Genomic DNA, 17,993 nt, shown 5'->3' with positions numbered 1-17,993 from the left:
GAGATCGTACGCAGATCTCAACGTAATCAACGACCGTTGCCTACGCAGGCCGCGTACTGCGCCACGATCAGGCTTAACAGTTCGTCGCAGGCCCTTGCTTCTTTAAATCTTGGTTTCAGGCCAGAGTGTTACGTCGGCAATAGGGAACATTCAATAAATAAAAGTCGTCAGGCCCCAGCGATTGCGCCAGGGCCCGCCCACTACCGAACCGGACCCGCTTTCTACCTGTTTACTCGCAGCGCATCCCTCTCCAAATCACCCCTTCTGTACTACTCGCATTGAGGATTCACTTTCTACGGCCGGCGCATCGCAGCCGTGCCGTCATGTCTACCGTTACCGCGACCCAAGGCCCCGTCGAGGCTCGCTCCCTGTCGTCGATCACCGCCATCGCATCCAATCCCCCCGCCTATCCGCGCAATCCCACACACGAGAAGCTTGACCCGCTAGTACTATATATCGTACGGGTTCCTGGGAGTCAAGGTACGTGATTTTGCAGAGATGACGATAATCTCTTCCGTCCTCCCCGCACTGCGAAAAGACCTTATCGGAGCCTGGAGAGATAAGCTGAATATTGACATGACGCACGAACAGACATCTTCCTCTCACCTCTGAAACCGCCAACGAAATCTAGCGTCTCGGCCGAGGCGATCAATGCATCACTTTTCTATCTACACGTTGCGACACCCGAGGATGATGCGCTGCTGCAGGAGGTTGAGCTCGAGCGCGAGAAGGAAACACAACGCCGAAGGGAAGAGCTTGAGGCGGCCGGTCTCGATGACCCTTCCCAGCGGGAATTTGCCCGTTTAAACCACCCCCGAAGGAAGCCTGTAGGTGGTGCAGAGAGTACTGCGGATAATGCGCCAGCTTTGATGCAAGAGAATGTCACTGTCCCGGGTAATAATGCTCCTGCGTTGCCGCCACGACGACCAGTCGCTATGCCGCAGTTCTCGGCGGAGAATATATCTTTCCCGGCGATGCCTGTTGCCAATGCACCACTGGCTCCTAGCTACGAGCCTGTTAAGGCACCCCTGGAGCCCGCAGGTCAGAGTCCGATCTCGCGGCGACCTTTACCTCCTCTGCCGCCTAGTGAAGAGCCCTTCAGCGGGCATCCAGGCGATGAAGCACAATTAGGAACGCCAAACCGGTGGAGCGCATTCGTGGGACAGGAATCTGGTAAGGGGCGAGATTCATGGAAGGATAAATTTGGGGCTTTCGCGGCTGGCCGTCATAGTCTTGATGCAAATCGGCCGCCATTACCGCCTCGCTCGACACAGCCCCGGACAGCGTCACCGTCAAGAAGTCCTGGTCAGTCGCCTTCTAGACAGAGAAAGGCACATCGGCCACCTCCAATCGATAGCAATAACGCCAATAATGCTGGTTTCCGTCTTACGCTCATCCGGCGTGACCCCGCGTCTGGTACGCAGTGGAATGTCGCAACGATCTCAACTCCGCACATGGATCATAATGCAATCGAGATTGAGATTGCTACGCCGGGATATAACAGATTTGCTGGCTCTGATGAGCCACTGTCGCTTGCCAGTCTAGCTGCTAACCTCCCGGCGGGAATGGTGCGAAACTCTGGATCTTCCATACCGGTTCCACCATCATTACACGTCGATAAACCCCACGAGCAGCCTCAGCAGCAGCCATCATTTGGACCACGCAAGTTCCATCGCCAGCTATGCGTCTCCAAACCATTTGAAGATTCTGTAAGCTCAGAATTGAAGAGCGGCTACTACGTCTTCAATTCGCCCTGGAACGGCACCTGCACATTCGCCAGCAGCGTCAACGGCCGCAGCCTAAAATGCAAACACATGATCCAAGGTCCAGTCGGTACACCTCAGCCAGGCGACGACCCCAACCCAGCCGTAACAGTCGCCGAACTCCGCTTCAACACGCCCTTTCAAGCCGCAAACCTTCACTACCACGCCGCACCACGAACACCCACAAATCAACACTCCTCTCCAACATCCACGTACGACCCCTCAAGCCTAGAAAACCAGTCCTCAAAACGAGCCTCTCTATCTCAATTCCTGAATCCAAATACCTATGCCCGACCTCGTGCTCACTCTGGTCCCAATGCCCTTTCAACTTCAACTCCGAATACTGCTGATCCCCAGCGTCCCCCGTTTAACCCTGCTGCTTTACTCCGGCGAACATCCCTCCGCGCGGGCCGCTTTGCACAGCAGCAGAGTAATCGGTTTGGGCATCAGCCTTTACATCACCGGAGTGTAAGTGCTAGTAGTGGAGATTCGGATGAGGATCGATTGGACTTTTCGCTTGCAAGGGAGCTTGCTGGGGGTGGGATGAGGGGGAAGAGTGCTAAACTGGGAAAATTGATCATTGAGGACGAGGGAATTAAGATGCTGGATTTGGTTGTTTCAGCTTGTATGGCTGTTTGGTGGAGGGGATATTATCACTGATGATTCTCTTTGGATGATTGATTGCATGAAGTTGGATTTCTTGCTCCCATTTTGGCTTTTTATACTTTTCTAGCTTTTTGGCTTTGCGTGGGGTTATGGTTAGTTTTAGCGTTTCATACCATACTAGCATATGAGAGCGTCTTTACTTGTTTCTCTTCCTTCTATGGGTGTAGATATGGCAGTGGATGTAGCGTGAGACCGTCATTTGATTCCACCTTTATAAATACTACATAAAAGGGACCACTACCAACCAAATCTTATCTGAACATTGCAGCCGAATCTCCATTTTGGCATTTTGGTATGTTTGGACCACGGACAAACCATCTATCTATCTGATCCAACAAAAAAACAAGGTAGGGAGGGAGCGGAGATTCAAATCATGAGACCAAAGACTCAAGCCCCATGGATAGCGTGAGGACCCATGAACACACCAGCAGACCAGATACAACGATGAACGCAAAGCGAGGAAGGACAAGCGAAATTAAAATAAAAAAACACAAAGCACGAGGAATCTGAATCTGGATCAAGCAAAACAAAACAAATCATGCAATCGTCCGGCCTTTCTCTCGGAGGTATCTCTTTGCTAATTCATTATATCGACATGCAGGGGGGTTGAGTGCTTGGCATAGCGGGCCGAATCGAGCTGAATACGAGGAAAACACAATGGCCAGACCAAGGAAGGAAGGTGGGGGGAAGGAAAGAAAGGGAAGAGAGATCAGTGGTGAACATCCATGCCGCGCTGCAGCGAGGACTCCAGGTCATTCAGGTGACCACCGCCGGCGGCAGCCTCCTGGGGTCTGGGGTCCTCGGTCTTCCAGGCACCCTGCTGGTGTTCCGGGATAGGAACGTTGGTCTGTTGGGCCATCTGCTGTTGTTGAGCGGCGTGAGCCTGGGACTGCTGGCGGACGGTATTACGGAAGCGAATGACCTCATCAAGGATCATCTTGCGCATATCATGGACCTCGTCGACGACCTCGAAATGGAAGTCGAAGGTGGTGGGGCATGTGGGTTCGTCGGAGGCGTCGTGCCAGATGTGCAGGTAGGGGTGCTCGAGGGCTTCCTCGACGGAGATACGGGAGGAGGGATCGAAGGCTAGCATACGGTCCAGCAGATCCAGGGCATCGGGGTTGGCGTTGGGGAACAGGCGCTGGAAGGGGATCTTGGGCATGAAGGGCAGGTTGCGGACGTATTCCTGGGCGCGGGGGGAGCCGATGCGCGCAAGGGTCTCTTCGTTGGGAGTACCCAAGTAGTGCAGGATCTGGTTCAGCTGGTCGACGTAGTCACGACCCTTGAAGAAGGGACGGCCACCCAGCAGTTCGGCGAGAATACATCCCACTGACCACACATCGACTGTATTTGTGTTAGAATTTCACCTCCAAGGTAAAGGGAATGACTGTTCATCACATACTGGCTTTGGTGTAGCTCTGGAAGCTCAACATGATCTCCGGAGCGCGATACCATCTTGTCGCAACGTACTCGGTCATGTAACCGGCATTCTCCTCGGGGTCAATGGAGAAACCACGGGCCAGACCGAAGTCGCAAATCTTCAGCTCACAGTCGGCATTGACGAGCAGATTTCCGGGTTTCAGATCGCGGTGCAGCACGTTGGCTGAGTGGATGTACTTAAGACCACAGAGGATCTGGTAGATGAAGGATTGGAAGTGCGCGTCGGTCAAGGGCTGTCCAGAACGAATGATGGCCGCCAGGTCGCACTCCATCAATTCTATAATATTGTCAGAACCCGTTTCCATCGCATATACGGCAAGCTCCGAGCAGGGAGCCACAAACCCTCATAAAGATATGTTTCGTTGAAGTTGTCCGGTCGGGGGATGTCCATATCGTAAAGGCATGTAATCTAAGGAGGGGTCGCAAGTCAGCCTCACGTTCATGTTATCGGTGGCGGGAGAAAGACATACATTGCGGTGGCCCCGGAAGTGCTGCAGTAGCTTGATCTCTCTCAGAGCTCGCTTGGCGAGAATCTTCTTGCTGAACACGTTGGTGACCTTCTTCACGGCGACACCTTCGCCGGTCTGCACGTTGGTGGCAGCACTGTTGACGACATCAGCCCTCAGCCCACCCCCTCGCGGTAAATCAAAGCACCACGCGAGCTCCTGGAAAGCGTCGAGAAAACCTACCAGACGATACCGTACGCGCCCTGGCCCAGCTCTTTAGTGACATTGTACTGCTCGTTCACGATGAAGTCCTGGTTGAAGACCTTGAAGACCTTGCGACCTTGCAAATCAGCCATAATGGGGAATTCTTCACCAGGAAGGGAGGAATGACGGAAGTTGGGATTTGAGGGAATCCAGAAAAGTCGAGAGCGAAAGAAGAGAACGCTGGCACAATTAAAAAGGGGAGGCGACTCGACGTGTGATGAGAAACAAGAGCCCCGCAGTCCCCGCGGGTGATCGGAGCGTCGGTTGGATGAGGCCACGCAAGTATATTAAAGGCTGTGGGATCAAGGTGTCTTGCATGTAATTAAATCCAGGCCCTCGAAATTCTGTCGTCTTCTTTTCGTCTCTCTTTATCGAACGAAATTGAAAGAAAACATCCCATTCTTTGTTTGAGACGCCTTTTTCTTCCAGCCCTATCGGTTCCAAGGTTTGAACTAGGCCCTGGACACAAAGACGTTCAATCCATACAGATCTAGTACTGCCATATCTTGAGATTACAAGGGCTTCATTTCAATTTCTGTAATTCGGCAGCACATCGTTCCAATGCGTTTAAATCTTTATGTTCGAGACAAGCGCTGCTTACGCCTTCAGCTAATACCCTAAGCTTTGAGAAGCACCTGGGTGCACAACCTTGGAGCACCCAGGTCTTCTAAACCTTTCTCGACTCACGGCCCTAATCTAGTAGCTTGGTTGACTGTTGCCTGCTACCTTCGCACCATATGCTTGTTTGGAAGGCAGAATAATTTCATGATTGTTTGTTTCCCATTGCCATAGGCCGTGGGCATTCATCATAAGACAGGTCGAACATCATGTCACCCAGGATATAAGAATGGTATTCTCGAAGTTTTCTAATGATCTCATTTGGAGGACCTGGTTTCATAATGAAAAAAATAGCTCTAGCCTCCCTAGGACACAATCTACACTGGGTAATGTTTGATTAGTACTAATAGTAGTTGTCTCGGTCAAAGGAGGCTGAAAAGGAGGCTGGGAATCAGATGGTGCCCTTATCTACCCAGTGACTAGACCTACGATTGCTATATTCTTCACCCCCGAGAAGGATTTTCCATTCTTTTTAAGCTCATTTCTAGCAAATCTCTGCTGTTTTCAGTTATTGAACTATGGAAAAGACTTTTTAGGCCAATGTAGAGTCTTAAGTGTCTTCATCCAGGCGAAGTGTCTCTAATAATAATGCTGCTGATTGTCAGGACCACTCGTGAGGGCGGAGACCTGGAAAAGGTTAGAGACTCATGAGCGGCAGGTTTGAGCTTTTAATAGTAGCACCAAGTGATCGCCTTCGAATAAGTACTCGGGGCGATTCCGATCAGGGAGATTTCGATCTACCCAAGATGTTTTCGCTTGAAGGATGCCCGCCTTCCGTATCCCAATCCAGACCTAGTTCACTCTACTACATTTATTATCTGTGGAATATATTGACTTTCAGAAGACTGTTCGCATGCACTTCATTTCACTTTTTCATAAGTCGGTAACACATCTCTACATTCCCCTTGTCGATTTCTCTCCTCAAAGAGCGTTCACCAATCGGCGCTCCTTGCGCAATGCCCGGAGTTTGGTCCGCACCTCGTCCAGGGGAATCATGACACCCTGCTTCTGACTGGCAGGGTCATCACGGTTGCGAACGTTCACGGTGCGTCCTTCTTTTTCCTGCGCACCCACAACAAAGATGAAGTTGTACATGGCCAACTGAGCAGTGCGGATTTTCTTAGGCAATGTGTTGCCACTGATGTCAATGTCGACATTCAGCTTGTCACCACGCAGAATCTCCTGTAACTCCTCGGCATACTCGTTCAGAGCGGGCATGACGGGCACAATCATGACCTGGCGCGGACTGAGCCAGAAGGGCCACCTGCCGGCGTAGTGCTCGATAATGATACCTAAGAATCGCTCAAAGCTACCAATGATGGCCCGGTGAATGACAACGGGGCGGGCACGGCCAACCGGCAGCTCATTGGAGTTGGTCTTAGCCTGGGCTTCCTCACCTTCCTTCGGTTCTTGAATCATCTGCTTTTCACCCTTCTCATTGGTGATGTACTGCATATTGAAGTTAATCGGAGCTTGATAGTCTAATTGTATAGTGGCACATTGAAAGTCTCTCTTTAAAAAATTTCATCCCAACATTAGTATTTCTTTTCGCAGGCCAGCAATAGCATTAAAGATTGAACTTACCTGCAGTGCATCGGCAATGGTAATGTCAATCTTGGGGCCGTAGAAGGCACCGTCACCCTCGTCAATGGTCCAGTCATCACCCTTGAACTTGGTCAAGGCCTTCTTGAGCTGATCCTCAGCATAGTCCCAGGTATCAAGCGAGCCCAGGTACTTTTCGGGGCGGGTCGACAGCTTCAACTTGAATGTGAAGCCAAAGAGACCGTAGATAGATTGCAGGAAGTCAAACAACCCCTCAATCTCAGACATGATCTGGTCCTGGGTACAGAAGATGTGGGTGTCATCCTGCTGGAACTTGCGCACGCGGGTCAGTCCACTCAAAGCTCCCGAGGCTTCGTTACGGTGCAGGACACTAATAGATAGTCAGTATAATTTCTTTCGGATGAGAAGTCATGCGACTTGCCCGAAATCTGCCAGCCTCATTGGAAGCGAACGGTGAGACCTCGTCGTGTGATTGAAAGTCAAAAAGTGCGCAGGACCTATATAGCCCGTTCGTCAGCAATGTTTTGTATGCAGCCGGAGAAGAGTTACCAACAATTCATGGGTTTAAGCTGCCGATACGAATTAGATCCAGTGTGAGAAGGGGGTCGGGGACAGGTTACATACAGCCCACTCGCGCTTCTCAACGTCGAGCTTGAACATGTCATCCTTGTAATGAGCCCAGTGACCGGAAGTCTTCCAGAGACTAACATCGTACATGTTAGGGGTCTGAACCTCTTGGTACCCACGCTTGCGATATTCGGTCCGAAGCAATTTCTGGATTTGATTGAAAATTTTCACTCCTGCGGGCAAAAGGAAAGGGCATCCTGGAGAGTGTTCATCGAAGAAGAAAAGTTCCTGCTCCTTGCCGATTCTCAAATGGTTTCGCTTCTCTGCCTCCTCGAGGAACTTCAGGTGCTCGGCCATTAACTTCTTATCCGGGAATGCGACACCACGAATACGTTGAAGGGAGTCGTTAGACTGGTCACCCAGGAAGTAGGCAGATGAGTTCTGCATGATTTTGAAAGTCTTGATCTTACCAGTGTTCTGGATGTGAGGACCACGGCACAAGTCGACTAAAGTACCGCAACGGTAGACCGTGCTCTTCTCACCAGTCACCAGCTTATCAATGTAGTGCAGCTTATACTTGCTGTAGGAGAACATCTTCCGAAGATTTTCCTTGGAGACCTCCAACCGGTCAAAGCTCTGCTTCTCCTTGAAGACGCCCTGGGTACGCTTGTCAAGCGCCGGCCAATCAGACTCTTTAACCACACGCCCTTCAGGAATTGCCATCTAAAACCTCCAAAGTCAGCAAACCAACCAACCGTCAAGGACAGAACAAGCAAATCACGTGCATCGTAAAAGAACCCAGCTGCGGTGGGGGGCCCATGGGACAAGAAGCATCCATATTCACACTCACAAGCCTCACCAAGACAGTGAGCGCTAGAGTGCCAGAACACCTCCCGAGCCTCAGGGTTGCTGAAAGGAAGCAGCAGAACGCTGCAGTCACCCTCAAGAGGGCGGTTGAGGTCCCATAATTCGCCATTGACCTTCGCAATCACAATGTTGGCGCTCACATCCTTTGGCACGTTGCGCAGGAAAGATCCAGGAGTGGTCTCGTAGGCCTTGGCGGGGACGGGGGAGGGGTTGCCATCGCCAATATCGAGGGTAACATTGATATCTGGGTGGTCGCGGGTCTTGGTCTCCTCGACATGTTGCTGCCAGAGCTCTTCGAAAAGCTTGTTGCGCTCAATCATCCACTCGGGCAGGACTTCGGGGGCGGGGGCCTTTTTCGCTTTGGCATCGTTTGGCGGGGCAGCGGCCGGTTGGCCCTGAGCCTCGGCGGCAGGGCGCACGGGCAGATCCTGGGGGGCCTCAGAAACCATAATTGGATCTCTTGGGGCAGTAGCAGGAAAATTGACCGAGGAGAGAAGAAACAGAGATCTAGAAGTAAGTGATCTGCTATCGCGATTGAGAAAATATGAGTCAATACACTTCTGTGACGGGAGGGACGGGCGGTGAGTCATGTGACTGTAAACTGCCCTGGCTAGCGACGCTTTACCGCATGAAGTTTCCACCACCCGAAAACTTCTTCGCCCAAGTCCAACCTCTAAACTTACCATCCAGCGCAATTATGTCTTTCCGTGGCCGTGGCTTCTCCGGCACCGGTGCGAACCGGGGTGGTTTCGGTTCTCGTGGTGGTAAGAAAAATCCCCGCAACTTTCGATTGAGAGTCCGAATTAAAGCTAACGAAATTTTTTTTTTCGGGTAACAGGTCGCGGAGGTTTCCAGCCATCATTCGGCCCCCCAGCCCAGGTCCTGGGTAAATACAATTCCTATCGAGTCGGTGGATGTTTTATGGGCGCAATGCTGATATTTATTAATAGAGATGGGTACCGTCATGCACGCCTGTGAGGGTGAGATGGTTTGCGAGTCTATCAACCCCAAGGTTCCCTACTTCAACGCCCCGATCTACCTGGAGAACAAGGTATGCTATCAATCCCACGGCCAATATCACAAATCATTTGAAGTGCTAGAGCTAACAGGCTTCTTTGAAATAGACTCCCATCGGCAAGGTAGACGAGGTTCTGGGCCCCATCAACCAGGTGTACTTCACTGTCAAGCCCCAGGACGGTATTGTCGCTACCTCTTTCAAGCCTGGTGACAAGGTCTTCATTGGTGGCGACAAGCTGCTGCCTCTGGAAAAGTACGTTCTTCTCTTTCGACGATCCTTACCCTAAATGTGTTTGCTAACTATCTACCCCAGGTTCCTTCCCAAGCCCAAGCCTCCTCCAGGTGCTGCTAAGCCCAAGCGCGCTGGTGGTGCCCGTGGTGGTGCCCGCGGTGGTGCTCCCCGTGGTCGTGGTGGCTTTGGCGGTCGTGGCCGTGGTGGTGCCCCCGGAGGTTTCTCTCGTGGTGGCGGCTTCGGTGGCCGCGGTGGTGGTCGTGGTGGCAGCGGCTTCGGTGGCCGTGGTGGCTCTGGCGGCTTCTCTCGCGGCGGTGGTCGTGGTGCTCCCCGTGGCGGCGGTGGTTTCTCTCGTGGTGGTGGTGGCCGCTACTAAGATATTGCTGACCGACTATTGTGTCTTCTTACGGCGTTTGGGGGATTCGGGAGCTTTTTTGCAGGAATATTTCTTTTTTTCTTGTGCATCCTGACACAATTACTGCTTCTCTGACTGCAGAGACTGTAGAATATATCCAGTCATAAAATCTGTTTTATTTACTGCTCATCTTATTTATTACAATCCCTCGTATGCAAGTAATCTTCAAGACTTGACCGCCGAGCCAAAAAATGCATGTGGCTTGACAAGTGGCGCAGTGCACCGCCTCGCGGCTATTGCCTTTCGGGAAATGACGTTGACCGCTCTGCGAATCTGTGCGTCCGTCAACACTCGAAGCAGGATTGACGGTCATTTTAACTTCCTCAACCCTTTGAGATTTCTTGAACCAGAAAACCTTCCTACCCGAATTTCCCTATTTTACTTCAGTCTTGATTTGAGCATGTCTCGCAGAACATCGGCCATGGCGTCGAACGAGCCTAGCAGCGTCCCGCCTTCAAACGACGGAGGTCAGTTTGCGATCGACAATGAACCCCTCGTGAAATGTCGCTCACATGTTACAGGCCAGGAAAAGCAGAAAATGCTCCTCTCTGAAGAACATGGTCATTTCAGCATGGTGAAGTGAGTAATCCTTTTTGCCGCTGCCTGCTTTCCAAAGATCCCCCTCTAACATCGCTACTAGAGCTCTCCACCTTGCCGATCTCGTTACCGAGTTAAATGGTATGTAACTTTGTCCTTGGTTCAGTGTGATTGAAAGCAAACCAGGTTTCTGACTATGATCCATAGGTTTCTGCGGAGGCAAGTTCAAGCCACTCGACGATCTGAAATTATGCTAACCGTCGGAGCAGTCATGTCCGTTTTCTCGTCCATGCGCTACTGTCTCGGAGACCCCTCGGAGTACGGTGCCATGTGGGCTGCCCTCGCGTTTATGCCATTTGGTCTGTTCTTCGACTTCATGGATGGAAAGATTGCTCGCTGGCGCAAGAAGTCGTCCCTGATGGGCCAAGAATTGGATTCGCTCGCAGATCTGGTAGGAGAAATTATCCGGTTGGCCCAACTGACTTCATGATGCAGGCACTGATTATTCGGGATGTGTTATAGGTTTCCTTCGGTCTCGCCCCTGCTGCCGCAGCCTTTGCGCTCGGCGTTCGCACAAACGTTGATCACCTCATCCTGGCCTTCTTTGTCCTGTGTGGTCTCACTCGTCTGGCCCGGTTTAACGTCACTGTGGCTGTTCTGCCCAAGGATAAGAGCGGCAAGTCCAAGTACTTCGAGGGTACTCCCATTCCCACTACACTTTATATCGCTGGTCTCATGGCCTACTGTGTGTCTCAAAGCTGGACCCACGAGAACATTCCCTTCGGAATCATTGCCGAAGGCACAGCCCTGGAATTCCACCCCGCTGCTTTGTTGTTTGTCTTGCATGGTTGCACTATGGTCAGCAAGACCATTCACATCCCGAAGCCATAGATGTGATTGAATTTGGGCGGGTGATCTAGTTTTTCATTTTGGGAAGCCTGAGCTTGTCTCAGCATCGACAAGTGACCATGAAAATAAAGAACGAGAGATTTCTTTTGTCTATAAGCAAGCTGAATGATCTCAATCCACTTAATTGAGAACGATCTAATGGTGAGAATAAAATTTCAAGTGATAATCAAGATGAAAATGTACTGTATGGTTGCCAACAATGACAATACTTTTGGGGTTTTATGCAGCTGAATCTAAGCTCTACGACTCAATTACTCCATTTGCTTGTATCATTAGAGCTTTTGAAGCTTAGTCTAAGATATCATAAGGAGTAAGGCCCAATTCTGTCTTCATAGTGATGATGAAAACCGTTTGGTAATCCCTCAAGGAGATCAAGGCCATTGAAATACTTGAGGTAAGTAGGAACAGGGTGGAGGAAGCGGACATGAATTTCTCCTAGTCATAGTCGTTTTGGTACGTGCTTGATGTACCAGGTCACTAAGCCCAGGTATTTAAGCCTCCTGAAGGGGCCTCTCGACCTGATCAGCCTGATTGCGCCGCCTGATTGCGCCTAATTGGAGGTGCGTAAGATCATTTATGAAACTCCATTTCAATCATCGTCAGGAATTGAAGAAAGTAGAAGCGAAGAACGCCGTGAAAGGCGACAAGGCAGTGTTGGTGAAGAGCAAGGTTTTGAAGCAACCCTTCTTGTAATTATGACCTTCTCGCAACTATGAAGCAGGGAGCCTTTGATTTCAGAGGTGCCTCGACTTGTAGGCTGATACAACGGACAGGCCGCTTGCAAGTATATCAAGATTACAAGACTGCGGTGTTGAAATCGAAAGATTTGACCGGGTGCTTTCATAAACTCTGATCTCTTGCAAATTTCTATGTCTTCCATCTTCGATTGCCGGAAGAGTGGAAAGTAGAAAAGTGGGAGTGCAGTTGATGATCCTCGCTCCGCAGCTGACCAACAACCACGACTACTTTCTCTATCATGCCCCCATTATGATTGGCAGCATTCATCACCGTATTACTCGGTTTACCATGATAAGTCGGAGCATGAACATCATTGCTGCTATTTTAATATACTCTACACCGAATCTTGTTCATCGACAAGAAACTCACACACCAAAAAACACTCACTTCTAGATAAAATCCGATGCAATCGCAGGATTCTGCCCGTATATTTCAGGGAATGCAATCAATCCCATTGGCCTATATATTTCGGCGCAGAAATTCCCAGGCACGACTGGTTATATTCATCGCACTTGAATGTGATCCTTTGCAATACTGGTCTTCCAGGGAGGCAAGCGGGACTAAGCGGAATCATCATCTATTAAACCCCAAATTCTCATCTCCATCCGACTCATCCGGCCTCAATACTTCTAGTACTAATTTTATCTAAGATACGACATCAATAAAAGGGTCATTGTTTTACAGATTACACCCCACGCCCTCAACCCATAGAAGGGTTCTAGGCCCTGATCGAAAGCCCCATAGTCCTTGGCCAAGTCAACGATCCACTTTATGGGTTTGCAGCCCAGAACAGCCGAAGAACCTTGAAAGCACAATCTGTATCCTCAAGGCATGTCCAGAAAGATGAGATCAGAATTTTCTTGTGTTGTTATTTTTGTTTTTGTTTTTGTTTTTGCTTCTGTTTCATGGTGTTCTCAAAGTTTGGCGCAAGGGGGGTTCAACATTTCTTTTTGCGCAGACTCGGACCAGGCTAGTGAGCGCCACAGGCTCGAAATACATTGGTGGTGAGTCAGGGTCCGCTGGGGGACAAGCCTAGACACCGGCGTGTACTTGAGGTTTTTACATTTCAAGGTTTTGAGTTTGTACGCATAGATCGTCCAGTATCCAAGATTGGAATGGTGGTACAATATACATCAGTAGAAAGTATGATATCCCAAGGGCTTTCTATGTCTATGATGTACTAGTTGCATCTGCCATATGTACAATGTGGCCAGCAAGCCCAGCGGTACAGTAGCGCCCGGCTGTGTCGATCTTGACTGCTGTACGTACGTGATCGGAAATGATGTGATTTCTATTGAGAAACGAATGTGGTGGGCCAAGTCTAATGAATTGTACTGTAAGGGCCACTGATAAATCAAATGACTTCCCCACCACCGTCAAAGATGGGTTACACACTTACATAGCCACAACATAAAGACCAGATGACCTCAAGAGGCTTCCTCGATCTGTTCCCGTGATACTCGGACGTTCTATGAAAGTAGCGTTCATGGGGCATGGCTACGGTTCTAGTCGCTCAGGTGCTCCTGTGATTTTTCAAAAGCAGCATAGCTACAACTGGCCATCTGCATACGTTGTAGACGTACCTCATGCAGGCAATTAATCAAATCCATGGTCAGGACCCTGTTTTGGATGATCAGCAGTAAATATCTGCAATGCATGGTCCCTACATTATTATCTCGGCGAGCCAGCCTTGGATATCCCGGCGAATAATGTATTGTATAATGTCTATAGAGCTGTATCTCCCAGGGTCCAGGGGACAGTCGCGATTGGTAAATAGCCGAAGACATGTGCTTGGAAATTCATTGTGTAATTTATGTATTGAGCTGTAAATTACCGAGACGGACAGCTCATCCGTTGGGCACGATCCACTCGGGAGTGGCCGCGTAAAAACCGTGGTCCGCGAAAAGGGGTGTTTTTCTGCTTTTCTGTTGTTGTTTTTTTTTTTGTCTCTTTTGCCAGTATCTATTTTATCGAATTCCTGGGTGAAGATTAGGCGAATCTATGCTCTAGCAAAATAACGCTCGGTATTAGAATATAGTTCCTGCTTGTCAGAATTAGAAGCCAAGCCTCCCGGTCTTAGCGCTGAAAAGTCCCCTCACACCCCGGACACGGCTGGGAAATTGCGCTAATGAGTTTCATTTCCCTGGGAAAAAAAAAAAACGACGAATAGGCGCGTCGTCGCAAGGTAATACAAGAAATTTTGACAATGAACTACAAGCGTAAGGCGAATCTTAGATGGTTTACTTTGGTCCATTATTCAGATTTGTTTATCCAGTGCTCAGTTGGACAACACTTCAGTGTATGACAGATTCGGTTCCATGAGGTGTGATTGTGGATGTGTGGGTGTCCTCTGTGGCGAAACACTGTAGACTCGCAGATCTGACAGTTTTACACGAATAAAGTCACACCAGCGTTCAGGGACGAACCTGAAAAAGGTTTAACATGTCCAGTGGCCCCACTAATCGGCCCCGCCTGGAATGAAAGTGGGAAGCGATCGTCTGCAAGTTCCAAGGGTCATCAGCGGTACCTGATGACTCAGCCAGTTTGGGAGTTATCATTGGCCACAAGTCGACGTGATGACGGCAGGGAATATCCAATACATACAATACATACCATACCAAGACCCCAAAAAGGAGACAGAGAGACAAACAAACTGTCCAACCCGCACTGCAGCCTGTAACAAACCCGTATCGTGTTTGTACCTGGGGAACAGACCCCTTGACCCTGAGCAAGGACCCCGTTTCTTCTTTCTCCCTGAAGACTCGCTCTCGTCCTTCCTTTTTTCCTTATTCACTCTCGTTAAAACCAAAAGGGATCGCTCTTTTATCGCCCTTCGCCTTCCTCTCGACCCTGAACCGTACACTTCCAGTTTCCAACTCGACTGGTCCGACCCCCGGTCGCTTCTCACTCAACAAAGCCGAACTAAGAAGGGGCAACATCCATCTCACTTCTCTTCGCGACTCTTTGTACTACCGGGCTCTCGATACCCGATTCCTCTCGCTTACGAACTCATTGTTTCTCCCTTCGTGTCATTTTCCTGACTGTTGATTGCACCTATCTCGACCATATCGACTTCTACACAGCGGGTCTCAAGGGTCCCACGACAACGCGACCACACATTACCCGTTGGGGTGGAGAACCTTTACTCCCAAGGACGACACTTATAAACATACTTCAATTCTAGAAGTTCAGAAGGGTAACGCCGGTCGTTTCCTCGCTCTTCAATTTTCTATCGCAACGACTGTGTCTGCGGTAGCATTTCATTCCCTTCACGCGACTCGATATTCTCCCCCTTTCCTCTCCGCCATTCAATTCACAATGTGGAACGCTTTGACGGTGTCGACTCTTCTCCTTGCAACCAGCTCGGTTGCTGCGCCCTCCGAATGGCTCGTACGACGAGCCGATGATCTTGTGGGTTGCTATAGCAGCTCCCTAGGCATGTCCAACAAAACCTCGAATGAATTCCAGAGTTCAGGTTGGTGCCAAGATAGATGCATGGGAGATGGTGCAGCTGCTTTTGCTTTGACCGGTGGCTCGTACTGTCTATGTGGTAATGAGCTACCACCGTCGTCGGACAAGGTCGATTCGAGCAACTGTAATACACCATGCCCTGGTTGGCCGAAGGATAAGTGTATGTTTTGTCCCTGAAACTTAGTGGAAAACAATTTTTACTGACAGCCAATAGGTGGTGCGGATGACTACTATTCAGTGTACACGACAGGCTTAGAAAGCAATGTGGAGAGTTATTCAGCCTCGACGACTAGCAGCAGTAGCAGCAACTCGACCGCCTCTGAGACCAGCAACGCAGGCGGGAGTGCAACAACTAACTCCGCCGGGCAAACCGTTTATGTGACGGATACCAGCAATAACGATGCCGCCGCCGCCGCTTCCGCCCAAGCTGCGAAGCAGCAAGATGAGGAGAAGCAGAACAAAAGTCACAACACCGCGGCGATTGCTGCAGGCGTTGTGGTTGGTGTGGTTGGTGTAGCTGCTATGGCTGGAGCTGCCTTCTTCCTCTACCGTTCTCGGAAGCAAAAGGCTCAGGGATACCGTGGTGGTCGTGATTCGGGACTGCCGTCCATGTCAGATTCGCGATTCGACGGCCAGTACATGGCACAGCGCCGGCAAAGCAATGGCAGTATCGACGATGATCAAGATTTCTCTCGTCGAATCCTGCAGGTGACCAATCCTGATCGCTAATATGCATGACCCCGCAATGTACCATTCCCTTTATACCTCACATAACCGTCACCCTCCTTCAATCCCGCCTTGGTTTATGAGAGCCTCTTTTCTTCCGTCGTCATATTTTCCTCGGGTTATTTAGCGGAGTTACGATATCCGAAAGGCATATGGCTCGACCCGATTCGGTGTCCATATTTTGTTTTTTGTTTTTAATTCCTTCTTCTGGCAGCGCCTCCAAACGCGATCGTGCTTCGAGCCGTGGACCAACATATACCACCTCTATTTGGAGATCGCGCCGGGTGTACTATGTGGGAACATTTAGGATATCCCTGTGCGTGTCAGTTCTCTGGGTTGATGCGTCTCAGTAGACGCAGCAATTCTGACTTCTGACCAAAAAGGCGTTTGATTTCGGCTCTATCGCTCGAGTTTGAATGTTTGGATGAACAGACCGTTTCTTTCTCTTTTTTTTTTTTACAACACGATTTCTTCTGAACAGCTTCTTTCCTCAAGCCGGCCATTGGTTGGGGTTGATTTAGTCCAAGGTTACGTTACATCATAAGCATGAGCAAATATCTCCTGTCCTGGACAAATGGGTGACTGTAAGTAGAGAAGATCTAGTCTGTACCTAATGCGAGTATGAATTTGCAGTGACTACGCTGTTGAAGTAGGTTATCTAGTTGTCCACTCTATCCCGTTATAAGGCAATCATACGATGCCAGCATAGTCACATCCTCTCCTCTCGGGATATGTCCCACCACTGAGCTGTTTCCAGGAAAGTCTCAGCCGTTGGGTTCCATGTTTTTCGTTCCCTGGAATGCGGGGATCCAACGTCCCGGTGGCGTCCCAAGGATCCATTCTTCTCTATTTCAACATCTACGACTCGGCGACTCCACAGCTATAGCTTACCACGAGCATCATATACGCTGCCTCTCAATTCCCTACGAAGTTTTCATCTCTCACGCCGCCGGTCTTCAAATTTTCCATTAACGTTAAAATCCAAAGGCTCGCCATCATGCCCCGCAAACGCAAAGCATCACTCTCAACCTCCGAGCCCTCAACATCACAGCCCAAAGTACCAACCAAACAGTCCTCGGTCACAACCACATGTTCAACCTCAAACCCCTTTAAACCCTATCCCGCCTCAAAAATTTACCGTCTAATCGAACCAGGCCCAATCCTACTCGTCTCAACCGGTTCCCTCCCCCAAAGAACCCACAACCTCATGACCCTAGGCTTCCACATGATGCTCCAACACGAGACACCAGCCTTAATAAACATCTGCCTCGGACCCTGGGACGCAAGCTTCGCCCTTCTCTCCAACACAGGGTCCTGCGTCCTCGCAATTCCCGATGTCTCAATCGCAGAGTCGGTCGTTGATATCGGGAACTGTTCTGGCGACGAGGTGGACAAGTGGACGAAATTTGGGCTTGAGGCTATTCCTGCTGCGAAAGTTGAGGCGCCGCTTGTGGGGGGTGAAGGTGTTATTGCTAATATTGAGTGTGTGGTGCATGATCGGGGGATGGTTGATAAGTATAATCTTTGGGTCTTGAGGGCCGTCAAGGCTTGGGTGCGTAAGGGGTTTGGGGATGAGGATAGGGGTGGGGGGAGAATGTTTCATCATCGGGGTGATGGGAGCTTTGTTGTTGATGGGGACGTTTTGGATTTGAAAAGTAGGATGGTTAAGTGGAAGGAGTTTCAGGATTAATTCGTGTTCTATCTAAGGATGCTGTTTTGATTGATGCTATACTTCCAAGGCTGCGGATTTAACC

The 17,993-nt window shown here is 50.0% G+C and overlaps 7 protein-coding genes across 7 annotated transcripts; 5 read left to right on the top strand and 2 right to left on the bottom strand.

The window, feature by feature from the left end:
• Positions 1-323: 323 nt before the first annotated feature.
• Positions 324-2,423, top strand: N7484_011329 (uncharacterized protein; the record flags this gene model as incomplete). The annotated part of the gene is made up of 2 exons (XM_057121716.1): positions 324-480; positions 592-2,423. 2 exons carry the CDS (start codon positions 324-326, stop codon positions 2,421-2,423), a joined length of 1,989 nt encoding a protein of 662 aa, XP_056967470.1.
• Positions 2,424-3,138: 715 nt separating this feature from the next.
• mpkA (mitogen-activated serine/threonine-protein kinase SLT2) lies at positions 3,139-4,671 on the bottom strand (the record flags this gene model as incomplete). Its single annotated transcript, XM_057121715.1, has 5 exons — positions 3,139-3,773; positions 3,832-4,146; positions 4,212-4,278; positions 4,340-4,472; positions 4,559-4,671. The coding sequence occupies 5 exons, from the start codon at positions 4,669-4,671 to the stop codon at positions 3,139-3,141; spliced, it is 1,263 nt and encodes a 420-aa protein (XP_056967469.1).
• Positions 4,672-6,118: 1,447 nt separating this feature from the next.
• On the bottom strand, positions 6,119-8,643 carry N7484_011327 (threonine--tRNA ligase THS1; the record flags this gene model as incomplete). The annotated part of the gene is made up of 6 exons (XM_057121714.1): positions 6,119-6,709; positions 6,782-7,130; positions 7,182-7,257; positions 7,314-7,329; positions 7,385-8,050; positions 8,083-8,643. 6 exons carry the CDS (start codon positions 8,641-8,643, stop codon positions 6,119-6,121), a joined length of 2,259 nt encoding a protein of 752 aa, XP_056967468.1.
• Positions 8,644-8,800: 157 nt separating this feature from the next.
• On the top strand, positions 8,801-9,819 carry N7484_011326 (H/ACA ribonucleoprotein complex subunit GAR1/NAF1; the record flags this gene model as incomplete). Its single annotated transcript, XM_057121713.1, has 5 exons — positions 8,801-8,958; positions 9,033-9,080; positions 9,145-9,245; positions 9,319-9,464; positions 9,525-9,819. The coding sequence occupies exons 1-5, from the start codon at positions 8,823-8,825 to the stop codon at positions 9,817-9,819; spliced, it is 726 nt and encodes a 241-aa protein (XP_056967467.1). The 5' UTR covers positions 8,801-8,822.
• Positions 9,820-10,258: 439 nt separating this feature from the next.
• N7484_011325 (CDP-diacylglycerol-serine O-phosphatidyltransferase) lies at positions 10,259-11,286 on the top strand (the record flags this gene model as incomplete). The annotated part of the gene is made up of 4 exons (XM_057121712.1): positions 10,259-10,437; positions 10,499-10,540; positions 10,603-10,846; positions 10,918-11,286. The coding sequence occupies 4 exons, from the start codon at positions 10,259-10,261 to the stop codon at positions 11,284-11,286; spliced, it is 834 nt and encodes a 277-aa protein (XP_056967466.1).
• Positions 11,287-15,360: 4,074 nt separating this feature from the next.
• Positions 15,361-16,242, top strand: N7484_011324 (uncharacterized protein; the record flags this gene model as incomplete). The annotated part of the gene is made up of 2 exons (XM_057121711.1): positions 15,361-15,673; positions 15,728-16,242. 2 exons carry the CDS (start codon positions 15,361-15,363, stop codon positions 16,240-16,242), a joined length of 828 nt encoding a protein of 275 aa, XP_056967465.1.
• A 994-nt stretch (positions 16,243-17,236) lies between these two features.
• Positions 17,237-17,929, top strand: N7484_011323 (flavin reductase family protein; the record flags this gene model as incomplete). The annotated part of the gene is made up of 1 exon (XM_057121710.1): positions 17,237-17,929. The coding sequence occupies one exon, from the start codon at positions 17,237-17,239 to the stop codon at positions 17,927-17,929; it is 693 nt and encodes a 230-aa protein (XP_056967464.1).
• Positions 17,930-17,993: the final 64 nt, after the last annotated feature.

Source organism: Penicillium longicatenatum, assembly GCF_028827895.1.
Source record: "Penicillium longicatenatum strain IBT 33135 chromosome Unknown contig_7_segment0_segment0, whole genome shotgun sequence".
Taxonomy (NCBI): domain Eukaryota; kingdom Fungi; phylum Ascomycota; class Eurotiomycetes; order Eurotiales; family Aspergillaceae; genus Penicillium; species Penicillium longicatenatum.
The sequence above is the reverse complement of the archived record's forward strand: the minus strand, read 5'-3'. Positions and strand labels throughout refer to the sequence as shown.